The sequence below is a fragment of the Acanthopagrus latus genome, chromosome 8, assembly GCF_904848185.1.
Source record: "Acanthopagrus latus isolate v.2019 chromosome 8, fAcaLat1.1, whole genome shotgun sequence".
Taxonomy (NCBI): Eukaryota; Metazoa; Chordata; class Actinopteri; order Spariformes; family Sparidae; genus Acanthopagrus; species Acanthopagrus latus.
This window is the reverse complement of record NC_051046.1, coordinates 11,570,824-11,583,932: the sequence shown is the minus strand read 5'-3', so window position 1 is coordinate 11,583,932 and position 13,109 is coordinate 11,570,824. Positions and strand designations below refer to the sequence as shown.

The 13,109-nt window shown below is 39.6% G+C and overlaps 1 protein-coding gene and 1 long non-coding RNA gene across 3 annotated transcripts; one reads left to right on the top strand and one right to left on the bottom strand.

Annotated features, from left to right (window-relative positions):
• Window positions 1-1,656: 1,656 nt before the first annotated feature.
• On the top strand, window positions 1,657-6,900 carry LOC119023771. Its single transcript, XR_005076331.1, has 3 exons — window positions 1,657-1,901; window positions 6,347-6,419; window positions 6,765-6,900. It is a non-coding gene; the product is annotated as an uncharacterized LOC119023771 (long non-coding RNA).
• On the bottom strand, window positions 5,277-9,932 carry LOC119023769 (transmembrane protein 80-like). 2 transcript variants are annotated; one of them, XM_037105912.1, is made up of 6 exons: window positions 9,178-9,932; window positions 8,999-9,015; window positions 8,813-8,906; window positions 8,561-8,653; window positions 6,823-7,024; window positions 5,277-6,122 (listed from the first exon to the last, which is right to left on the bottom strand). In XM_037105912.1, the coding sequence occupies exons 1-6, from the start codon at window positions 9,215-9,217 to the stop codon at window positions 6,110-6,112; spliced, it is 459 nt and encodes a 152-aa protein (XP_036961807.1). In that variant the 5' UTR covers window positions 9,218-9,932; the 3' UTR covers window positions 5,277-6,109. The 2 variants fall into 2 exon arrangements, with proteins under 2 accessions (XP_036961807.1, XP_036961808.1); XM_037105913.1 differs by having other exon boundaries at window positions 9,199-9,930.
• Window positions 9,933-13,109: the final 3,177 nt, after the last annotated feature.

The following is a 13,109-nucleotide window of genomic DNA, read 5'->3' as shown; positions in this document are numbered from 1 at the left end:
GTGTTCATGCGTGTGGTTGTTAATGTGCACAATGTCAGGAGGTTATTTATGACCCGTATGAAAGCACTTTCTCAGCAGAGAGCGAAATGCTGTAATTATGGTTGTGGGTGACGCCAGATTTAAATGCACCGTGGCAACGTGTAGTTTTCTGCCTCTCGCTTGAGTGAGGCAGAACATTAGTCTGGAAGGGCCCAGAAGAAGATTGTACAGTTTCTGAATGCTCCAGGTGAATTACTGTACAATTGCAGTCGGATTTAATCCAGTAGACATCAGTGCTCGGGCTGAGCTCTACAACCTTCTTATGATATTGCAATATTTTTAAACTGTATGGCAATTATGGATGCACAATCTGGACTTTCTTCAGCCAATGATTAGGCTACCGACTCCTCGTGGCTGTTGGAGAGAAGATAACCAATAATTTTGCATTTTTTACTTGACAAATTAATGTATACAAATCTGAAGGTATGTCCAACATCTCTTATGAAAATAGTTTCCCCCTCCTCTCTGAACCCCTGTGGCACACGTTTCACAAACTGCAAACTGCAGCTTGCAACTGTACTGACTTCTTCCAAAACTGTAAAGATCACCCACACAGCCGGCCAGTTGTTTGGCACCCTAGTCTTCTTCTTCTTCGTGCTCATTAGCTCGCGATGCAACAGTGTTTAACACCACCTAATGTCCAGTAGATGCTGCACTTGCTCAGTAAATGAATCTAATTTGGCTTCAGATTATTGGCTCTGTTTTTCATCCTCAGCAAATATATATATACATATATCGATATATGAATTTCCCAATATCGAGCCTATTGGCGATACACTATATATATATATATATATATATATATATATATATATATATATATATATATATATATATATATATATATATATATATATATATATATATATATCGACATATTGAAATCTTCACAAAAGCCCTTAATGAATGCTAGGAACGGGAAACGATATCAAATAACACAATGTTTTCTTACCCAAATACCTCAATAGTGATATTGTGACAATAGCGTAAGGATGACTACAGGTGCTTTTGTTAAAAAAAATATTAACACGTTGTCATTTTTGATAATTAATTGTCAGTGAGGGTTAGGGTTAGTGGTAGAGTTAGTGTTAGTGTTAAAGGGTTAGTAGTAAGTAGTAGAGTCTGTTAAGTTAAGAAAATGTCATTATTTTACTGTAATTCAGCCTTTAAAACCTGGAAAAGACAACACAATACAGAGATATGCAACATCTTAGACGATATAGTCACATATCATGATTTAACATCAAGCCCAAGTCAATATCCCTTCAATCCTGAAGCACTGATCACACAACATTATTAAGGGTCCAACAGTTATCTATAAAGGAGACATTTAACATGTCTGCTCTTGTGTAACCCTTCTGTTCAGGATGCCAGGAAGTCTACAGACACATCCATGTGCTTCTAATGGGGATATACGCGTCCTCGGCCGAATACACTGTAGCTTTAAACGCATAATTGAAACCAAAACTTATTTCAAATCTACACGAAGTCATGACAGAGCTTAAAGAATATGTTAAGTTGGATATCATTTGCTGAAAATGGGCTAAAGACACAAAGAAAGACAGAGAGAAAAACAAAAGGCAGAGTCACTTTTACCCCCTCGCAGGAACTCACAGTGGTGTTTTCCGGACGGGGATGCTCAAAGTGTCAAGCAGCGTGAAGCATCAGCCTGCCATCACAGCCCGACGATAAGACCCGCAGCTGACAGTCGATATCTGTCGCCTGTTTGTTCTGAAGCGGAGCAGCTGAAATCCAAGAGTGTAAACTCAACAGTTGCCGCCCAAACACACACACACAGAAAGAGAGAGCAGACGATTGTGTCCCAGCAGCACGCAGTCGCTGAGGAGGCACCGCGGCAGCAGGTGAGTGATAGGTGAGTGTGCAGGTAACTCAAGCCGAGGGGGGGAGGAGCTCCGCGGACACTTGACTGGGGGCGGCCCGGTGTGTGAGAGCGGCTCTCACTGCGGAGAGTTTGGACGCATGCAGGTGATGCAGCGTGTTTCTGTGTTTCTGTACATGAAGCAACAACATGCAGCACCGAGCAGCCTGAACTGTGGCGAGCTTTAATAAGGAAAGCAGTGGTTCAAGGTACCTTTGAGGCCTGTGAGACTTTAAAGGTCCGGTGTGTAAGATTTAGGCCCAACAAGCAGAAAAAGAATATCAAATAAATGCATGTGTTTTTATTGATGTACAGTGTACACCGTGTTTTTATTATATAAATTAGAATGAGCCTTTTGTGTTGAGGGAAAGTAGGTCCTCTTCCAAAGTGTCAGCCGTGTTGCCAACTTTGTAGTGGCCAAACCCTGTAATTACATGGTCACATGTTGCACTAGGGCCCAAAAAGACTTTTTCCCCCAAGCTTACGTCATGAAAGATGCGGCCGTGAAACAGCGAATACATTTTTTGGAGCATCACAATCCCCCGAAACGACTCGTTTAACTGTCACAATTTGAGCCATTTGCTCCCAAACATTTTGGAAAGTTAAGAAGAGCTGCCCGATTAAATTATTGTATTTCTATTCAAGTTATCTGGGTGCGAATCCGGAAGTTAGCCAGCACGGACAGTGAGTTATGACCAACGTTAAAACAGTAGCGTGTTGCGTAAGTAGCCACTAGCAATCGTGCTAGTTTGAGTTTAGCTCATAACCAGTCATGGCTGACGTATGCATGTGCGATGTGCTTGAATGTGACAACGTCGCCGGCAGTAAGGGTGCCACTATTATTCAGTGTTACCAAAATTGCAATATTGCCACGAGCAACATGCAAATCACAAGAAACTATAATTTTTTGATAAAGGTAAAATGTGTTTAATGCTTTTTGAGTGTGTGAAATGAAAATTGGGAAGCTAGGATCATATTGCAATATCAGTCAAAATAGTCAGAATATGATTTTTTCTTATTATAGCGAGCCCCTTTGTCATGTAATAATTACATTTCCACAGGCTTCACTTTCTGCAGCAAAGTGGTGATCTGGTCTGAACTAGTTGGATTCAACGGGGTGAATGAAAGAGGAGCAACAGTGTGGAACACTGCCCAGGTTTCAGTGTCACCGGCTGCTAAGAATGACCACTCTTTGTCCAGCTGCAGTGTTGCTGTCCCTGCAAAGAAAATCATTTAGATAATGCAGGTGCCCACGTCAGGGTATAATACTGCATGTGAAAAACACTTGAAGGAAAAAAAAAAAAAAAGCAACATGCTCTTCATGTTACCGGCACTGAGCGATAATTAAAAAGAGAAAACATACACCTAATGCTTGAACACACACACTCACGCACACACTGGCTTGACCTACAGTCAGTAAAACACACAAGTGTTTGCGCTCAGCTGTTGCTCAAGCACCGGCACTCTGAAATGTGATTTGTTATGAAACTGGTAACTTTGGAAACCTTGGCGCTTGGTTTGATCATTAACTTAAGCCGTCAGTGTAGAGAAATAACTAGTCTGAAGAATGTGGGTTAGGAAATAACTAATAAAACCTGCATAGAGAATACGCAGAGGATCAAATATGTACAGTTCAACGTTTTAAAACATACATTCTTTACCTACATTACATTTCTGTGAGGTAGTACTACTGGATGCATTGTGTAGATCACTAGGAATACTGGAAGGTTATTTTTTCACACAGGAGTTATTGAGCCATGTCTAAACTCAAAGTAATAGACATGGGAGCAGAAAATTTCCATTTCTTTTGTTTTTTTTGTCAGTCACTAAAATCAGTGTTATTGCTGTCTTAATCAAAACAATTCTGCCCTCTGCTGGAGAAAAGATGAACAAATGTAAAACGTATGAAATGTAGAATGTTTAATATACATAATCAATAGCAACACAAATATATAGATTTCATCTTTGACACATGTAAAAAAAAAGAATATATATATATATATATATATATATATATATATATATATATATATATATATATATATATCTATCTATATATCTATATATATATATACACTATATTACCAAAAGTATTCGCTCACCCATTCAAATGATCAGAATCAGGTGTTCTAATCACTTGGCCTGGCCCCAGGTGTATAAATTCAAGCACTCAGGCATGCAGACTGTGAAACAAGACATTTGTGAAAGAATGGGCCGCTCTCAGGAGCTCAGTGAATTCCAGCGTGGAACTGTCATAGGATGCCACTTGTGCAACAAATCCAGTCGTGAAATTTCCTCGCTCCTAAATATTCCACAGTCAACTGTCAGCTCTATTATAACAAAATGGAAGCATTTGGGAACAACAGCAACTCAGCCACGAAGTGGTAGGCCACGTAAAGTGACGGAGAGGGGTCAGCGGATGCTGAAGCGCATAGTGCAAAGAGGTCGCCGACTTTCTGCACAGTCAATTGCTAGAGAGCTACAAACTTCATGTGACCTTCAGATTAGCCCAAGTACAGTACGCAGAGAGCTTCATGGAATGGGTTTCCATGGCCGAGCAGCTGCAGCCAAGCCACACATCACCAAGTGCAATGCAAGGCGTCGGATGCAATGGTGTAAGGCACGCCGTCACTGGCCTCTAGAGCAGTGGAGACGCGTTCTCTGGAGTGATGAATCACGCTTTTCCATCTGGCAATCTGATGGACGAGTCTGGGTTTGGAGGTTGCCAGGAGAACGGTACATTTCAGATTGCATTGTGCCAACTGTGAAATTTGGTGGAGGAGGAATTATGGTATGGGGTTGTTTTTCAGGAGCTGGGCTTGGCCCCTTAGTTCCAGTGAAAGGAACATTGAATGCTTCAGGATACCAAAACATTTTGGACAATTCCATGCTCCCAACCTTGTGGGAACAGTTTGGAGCGGGCCCCTTCCTCTTCCAACATGACTGTGCACCAGTGCACAAAGCAAGGTCCATAAAGACGTGGATGACAGAGTCTGGTGTGGATGAACTTGACTGGCCTGCACAGAGTCCTGACCTGAACCCGATAGAACACCTTTGGGATGAATTAGAGCGGAGACTGAGAGCCAGGCCTTCTCGACCAACATCAGTGTGTGACCTCACCAATGCGCTTTTGGAAGAATGGTCAAAAATTCCTATAAACACTCTCCTCAACCTTGTGGACAGTCTTCCCAGAAGAGTTGAAGCTGTAATAGCTGCAAAAGGTGGACCGACATCATATTGAATTCTATGAGTTAGGAATGGGATGGCACTTCAGTTCATAGAATGAGTAAAGGCAGGTGAGCGAATACTTTTGGTAATATAGTGTATATATACATATATATATACATATATACATATATATATATATATATACACAGTGGAACAAGAGGAAATATTTAAAAAAAAGAAAACTGTCAATATGTTTCAATGGCACAGATGTCTGACTGCACCCATGTGAAATCCCTGAGAAATGCTGATAGCTAAAATGCACTTTAAAGAAATATCCATAATTTTTTGTTGTTTTCTTTTTACAAATGCAATAATGAAAAATAACAATAATAAAAAAACTGTCTTCACCTTACACACACTCCAGCTGTTTTAAAGGGCTTAAAGGGACAGTTCATCTCCAAATCAAACGGATTTTCCATCTTTCCTGTAGTGCTATTTATCCATCTAGATTGTTTTGATGTGATTTTGCGCCATTTGGAGATATGGGCCATAGAGAACTTTGGCCTCTGGAGCTCAAAGCAGCAAAAAAACAACAACATTTGAACAACAAGCAGGATTAGTCAGCTATTCTCTTGTCGATGAGTCAATGTACACTTCCTTCAACACTAATGATAATGAAAGAAAATAATTTCCTACATGAAACTGCTCACAACAAGTTGTGTGGGTTATCTTTAGTAACTGGGTCATAATTTCTGTTAATATTTGGCAATTTGAGCACCACAAGCCATCTAGTTCCACTTTATTCAAGAGGAGGCCGACATTGTCAACTTGCAAACTCACACCAAAACAATTTACATTAATAAATAGCACTACAGGAAATGTGTGTGTTTTGTTTTGTTTTATTTTGGGGTGAACTGTGCCTTTAAAAACAAAGTCACTTCTGATTCTATTTGTGACAAAGAAGTGCTGCCAGGCTGTGAGTTCATCTATAACATACAATGTGACGATGAAGAGGAGGCGTCTTCATGAATAGACACTGAAAGACACAAAGAAGAAAAAATACAAATCAGTTATTACCACACATTGAACTGTTCCTGAACAGAATTCAACGAACAAAACACAACAACTGTTTCTAGTGTTTTCTCTAGTGTTCTAGTCCGGCCAATGACTGCGTGTTTGTTTGAGTTTAGATTTTTCTCCATCAACGCTGATTTAAGAATGTATTTCAGCCACCTGAATAAACAATATCCATCTTTTCAGGGTAAGGAATTGGATTATCGTCCTTGGATCTGTCTTGGGAGGAAAATCTGAGTATGTGACGACATCGTACGAGGTATACAGTATCACTTGAATGAATGCCACGCGTATCAATAATTCAAACAAGTCCTAAAGGGAACCAAGGCTTATTTCATTCAGGAACAAAAGGAAAGCTCAGTGCTCTCCGGTGTTTCTAAAACATATGTATGAGATGCTAATTATGTCGACATATCTTGTCAATCAAAATAAATGGAGCCTAAAATGTAGGCCGGTCTCCTTATGTGACAATGAAGTATGTTATCTATGTTTGATACCAGATATTGTAATTTACGACATGTCTGGCATTTATGCTGACATATGTTAAAAAAAGAAAGAAATAGATCTCACATGTCACATCAATAAAAGCTCTCTCATCTGTCAGGGCTGATGAGGTCTGATATAAAATGTCTAAGATGAAAATCACTGAGGGCGGAACTGACCTGGCCAGTCGGGCTAGAGTGCTGACAGCCAGGACCCCATCGAGGCCATAGACGACGAGCAAGACACCGCTGATGATTATGTCTGCCCTCATCACGTACGTCTGCCATGCCAGGAAGTAGACCGCGAGCAGGACAGTCGTCCCCGTCACGATGAGGTTAGCCAGGATATAGCCCTGACTCTCTGTCAGGTTGCCCTTCACGCCTGCGGACATCAGCCAGACACATAAAAGTCAAAGATGATGGGAGAGGGTTGTTAGCCATTGCTGAAGGTGAAAGCTGCTTAAGTTAAATGCTTTTTGGGATTTTTGACCTTTCCTTTATAGTGTAATGAAGCATTTTTGTGCATGTTAAAGTTCTGCAAAGTCCACACCATAGGGAGTTACTCTCTCCCACAGAAAACACTCCTGCACCGCCTGAAACGCCCGGTTCAGAGTCGAGCCTTTTCTTCTGTAACTTATGTGCAACTCTCAGCAAAGACTGAACAGAGGCAAGAAGCCTCACGCTGTAGGGATGCTGCAGCAATGCACCATTTGAAAAAAAATCATGTATGTAAACCTATTCAACTAGGACCCCCAAATAAACACATTAACCTGAACATAAACACAATATGACCTCTTTAAGTTAACCTAACACTCTTTTTTGACTGTTCTTCCCCTTGTGAGTCCCAAAACTTTATAAATAAATTGGTGGAGTGCCCTTTTAATTATCAATATTGCAATCAGTGCACAATGGATTGTAATGAAGCATCTTAAATCCTGCAATATTAGTGTCAAAGCATTTCTAAGGCAAGACTTTAAACTTGAAACCGATTCTTTTTAAGTGAAAAATCCAGGAGGGATGCACTCAACAACTTATCTTGAAATATTATATGATGTGCATTTTATAAAACTAATGGTGATCAGAAAACAAATCATGATGTTGTGGTAATTATTTTGATGGCAGGACAAATCAGGAAGTTGGAAAGTCTATATTAAGTATGTTGCTCTGAAAGCCACTGGAATTCTCATTGCTCATTTAGCCAAAGTGTTATAAACTGTTATGTAATTCAATTTATTGTAAGTTAGAGGAGTGGTTAGTAGGAGTAGTAGAAGCAGAATTGGTTTTATAGTTAAATGTAAGCCAGCTCCCCTTTTTATATTCTTTTCCTGTCTCAAACTGTTCATTATCTATTGATTTATTTATTTGCATACAAGTGTTTTTTTTTAATCAGAGGAGAAATATCTTCATTGACAGATTATGCCTAAACAAACTGAATGAACAAACTCTTCCCATTTTCATGACGAAATAAACAAACTCACCTTAAAAGGACAACACAATTTCACATTGTTTCACTTTGTTTATATTTGACCCTGCCGCCTTTCGAGCCTCAAACAGTGTTTTGTAATTTTCCCCTGAGAGCAGCTTGATTAGTGTTGTGGAACAATAAATATTTGTATTGTAAAAAAATCTGAGTTTGAATTTCCTCTCTAAGTCTACGTTGTGCCCCTTGAAATGGACAGACGGAACATGAATTGAAACATGTTCCATTGACACAGCTGCCTCAAACATTCTGATAATAAGTTTTAGATAATGGATGTTAAGCAATAATAAAAAAAATAACGCATGCAAGCAATCATGAATTGTATGTAGAAAACTGACATGATCATGATTGTGTGAAGTTTGAAAACAACTATAAGACGGCAGCATGATCATGAGGAAGGTGTCAGCCAGGGTTTAATATGTGACTCTGATCTCTCACCGCAGAAGAAATGGAGGACGTCCAGAGCAGCCAGGAGGAACAGCAGACTGACATCACAGATCAGGTCATCCTCAGGGTAAGACAGCACCAGGCCTGACACACACACACACACACACACACACACACACACACACACACACACACACACACACACACACACACACACACAAAGACACATTCACTGATCTCTGCAGGTACAATCAACCAAAACAGCTGGCACTGTGTCAGCCAGCCTGCACGTCCAGCACTCACTCTTTCTGATGATCAAGCCCAGAGTGAAGAGGAAATAGAAGACAAAGTAGAGTGATGTCAGGTTGAGCAGCAGCTGGAAGGTAACAGACGACAGCTGAGTGCAGGGTTAAGGTTTGATTGTTTAACATCACACTGTCAGTGACAGAGAGACAGAGAGACGCCAAGGCTTCACAATATAAAGGATACTACACCAGCTGGTCGTCCTGAAGGGTGAGAGACACCGAAACTTAGTTAACCTCGTTCATTTTGTCAACACATCAGAACAAAGTGTGAGTATTCATGCCGAGTTGCTGTAACTAATGCTATTTTAGTATTATCGCCTTTTTCTTTTAGCGGTTTAAATGTAAAAGCGTGTCTGCTGCTACCATAGCAACGCGTCCTCCTACCTGCTCCGTGCGTCGCCATTTTGATCTTTTCCTGCTTCTTCACTCATGATCGATAGAGAGGACGTCTCTGCCTGCTGGCCGGGAAATGAACTGCAACCAGCGAGCAAATAATGGCAGAAGTGAACAGATGAATATTTAATGCACGAATAATTGACTGGTTTCAAACAACACGGCTCTCATGTGGGCTTTAAAAGCTTCTCTAAACACATGTGGTGTTGTTTACATGTCACCAGGGAACAAACACATATCACCATAAAACTTCCCCAGGTGTGTTACTCACAAATATGTTTTGTATTAAAAGATTTCTAAAATGTTAAGGTAAAGTATACACATGAAGCATTAGCTAATTGAGATATTATATGTACTGTATATTTCCAGAACATAAATCTGAACAATGGATAAAGCCAGGTTCAAATGATTTTATAGGGAATTTCTTTTTCATGACTCAGTAAATTAGGAAAAACTGCCAACATCCATTTAATCAAATTGGTGTTTTTGCCATGATCTTAGGAATTAAACTGCTGTATATATCATGTTATATAAACTTCCGATTGCAGATAGAAAATCAATAGGAAAGTCTGGAGTAGGTAAATGCTAATGAAGTGAAGATTTCCGACATAGAGGATGACAAAACAAATCATTTTGAGAAATGGTATTTAAAGTTATATACTGAAAAATCCTATATATTCTTTGACAAAGAATGGTGAATAGAGTGAAAATGGTATCTTGTACATACTCTGAAGCCTCCCCAGTTGATTATTTTTATTATTTCGTATATATTTCTGATATTTTATCTTTAAGTAATAAAATTGGGACTAATTTTGCCAATTTGTGTTTACTGACTTAAGATTTAAGTGTGTATATTTCCTTTCCACTATTCTAAAAGAAGACATGTCATGGAAGCAAATAGTCCAGAATGATCAGTACATAATCTATGAGAGGCCATTCAGGCCGTAATTCGTTTTCAGGTTGAGCCTCCTATTAAACATGAACTGACTCAACAGTCTCTTAACAGCTGGCAGATCACTACATTTCTTCCTTGTGCACTGATCTAATACTGCCATCTAGAGGGAACATTGGTGAACATGCCACTCACTAACCTTGAGTAAAAAAGCTCACTTAAATGCCTGAAATTAACATAATCATGATGATGAACTGTTTATCCAATTCATTTTCTCTCTCAGTAACAATCATTTTTGAATCTGTGTTGTCTTGTGTTGTTAATAGTCCTACCACTAGGTGTCACTATGCACATTCACACGCAATGACTAAAGAGGAGTGATAAGCAAGCGTGAGGAGGATAAGAATGTTTTTTTTTCATGGTTTCCACCATCTTCAGTTTTCTGGAGTTCAAAGAGCTGTTACACATTAAGCTGCAAAATGAAGACAGGCAGAGCGTGGCTCTGTGTTATGGAGGGATTTTGAAATACTCTCATCTCAATGAAAACAACTCAGTTAGTAGCAGGCAATGGCCATGAAATCTTGATGAGTGGACACGGTGGCTCACCTCCTCCCTTCACTTTCTCAGGGATACATGCAAATTTCATTTCAGCGACTGATATGATGGGGTGAAATTTGTCAGTGGCTGGTAGAGGAGAGAATCACACACTGAAAGACAACATTCAATGCACAGTGCATGTATGAACATTTCAAAGCTATCGACTCCAGCTCAATTTTATATTTACATTATTATTATGTGGGTCATTCAGTTTCTGGGACACACTACTGATAATTCAGCAGATGGCCCTGGCTTGTGTTTCATAAACATAATTTCCTTTGTGGTGTAGTTGCCTGTAACAAGTTGTATGAATACACATCAGGAATTTATACATGGCGTGCTGCACTGTTGTTTGACATCACTGATTCTCCTCACAGCCCCTCTTCATGAACATGTACTGTACATGTGTCTTGATTCTTTGGCCACAACCAGGAGAAGCATGTTAAAGCATTAAGTTTCTCTATTTTAAGATGACCAAACTCTGTCTGATATCATGGATCTTAATGTAGTCAAAACAGACAAACACAAGCTATGTAACGCAAATGACGTTGATGTTCGTCATGTCATTTAAAGCGTTTAAAGTGTTAATAGGAAACGTTTCAACTTTCCTCCCTCCTGGCGTTTTCCTGTGGTATAACGTCTGTCCAGGAAGAACCCTGCCTGGTGGCACACGAAATAGTATAGCAAATCCAATACTTATGGGGAACAATTTACATGGATAGTGTCATATTTTTAACAGCCATTACACTGTGCAATCCTTATGTTATTCAGAATGCTAAATTAAAGGGAAAAAAGGTGTCTATTACAAGTTTAAGCTGCACATGTTTTGGAATTACTTCAGCAAATTATAGCAATAATTTTGCTTACTATATTGTGTGTATCGAACCCCTACCAGAAATTTCTGCCAGCTGAGCTCTACAAATGTACAGCTACAAACAACATTGTGGATAAAATGATTTATTTGTTTGGCTCTTGAAAACTTTCCAAGTTTTATCAGACTGTATGGCTCACATTCAGATAGTTGAGGGTTATGACGCTCAAAATATGTATCCACCAATTTACAGTCACTTCTTTAACAATGCATAACCTTTACCTCTACCTTTACTCCACCTCTCTGAATTTAATATTAAACCTTGTGGGGAGCTGCTTTTTGTCCAAAACAGGAATGTGACTTTGTTGACTGGTTTTATATTCACACAACATGCAAGATAAGAACAATTGGGCCACACGCTCTCTCTCTCTCTCACACACACACACACACACACACACACACACACACAATTCCACACACATGCCCTTACAGAGTGAGCTACATGAGATAAGAAATATAGAATACCAAAATTAACTGCTTTAGCCTAGCCAGCTGTTTCATTGTCCCCTGCAGCCTCTATCTGTTTCTCTTTCTTGCTTGTCCTCTGAAACAATCTGCATAGTGTGGCTGGAAGAACGGAGGCGTTGTTTGGGTTGAATGGAGGAAAAGCAGAGGGGTGGAGGGGTGCAGAGGGAGATGCTCCAGCTGTGGGGGAACAAGACAACACAACAGCATCTCACATGTGGGCGAGGGGTGGGTGGGGGGGTGTGGGCGTCAAGGCTGCGGGGGCTGCACACAGTGGCATTGTTATAAGGGGGGGTGGGATGCAGCTGATAAGGTTTAGAGAAATGGATCATTCCCTCAAATCCTCCCCTCGGGAAGCCTTGACACAAAACACTCCTGTTACTGTATGGTTGTTTAAGCTGGGGGAATTCAAAAAGGCCCCACAGAGGTCTTTTAAACCACTTAAATATATTGCAGATCAAAGTTTCGCAAATGTTTTTATGAGGCAAGATCAGGGAGTGAGAAAATATTTGTTTTGAGGACCATGAATCAGGCGAAAACCGAACATGACAGCTCACAGTGACATAAGACTGAGTGTGTATCCTCTAGCTCTATCTTTACAGCCTCAACTAGAAAAAGAAATCAAAGGGATTGCTCCAAAATTACAACATGCAATGAATCTGTTTACATTTGTGTAAAACATGATAATAAGCAAACATTTTTCCTGCTGAAATGTTCAGGAAAATTATTTTTGCCTCAAATATTAAGACACATGTCTTAAAAGTGTTCTAAAAAGTACCCAAAAGTCATAATTGAGTAAAAGTAAAGTTATTGTGTCTTACTGTTTTAACAGTGAAAGTCACAAGTCACTGACTGCTGCTTGTCAAAAGTTAAGTCTAATTTTCTGACAGTAAATGTAGCGAAAATATAATTCAGTCAACACGTATGCGTACAGTGAACAGAGTTACTTTTTTTCTCATATTTTAATTTTTCTGTATCAGTGTTGTTGTTGGTTTTTTTTTTGGTTTTTTTTAAATGTGATTGATATTGAAATAAATGAAGTCAAAACGTCCTGCAGCATGCAATGTGCCTGTACAG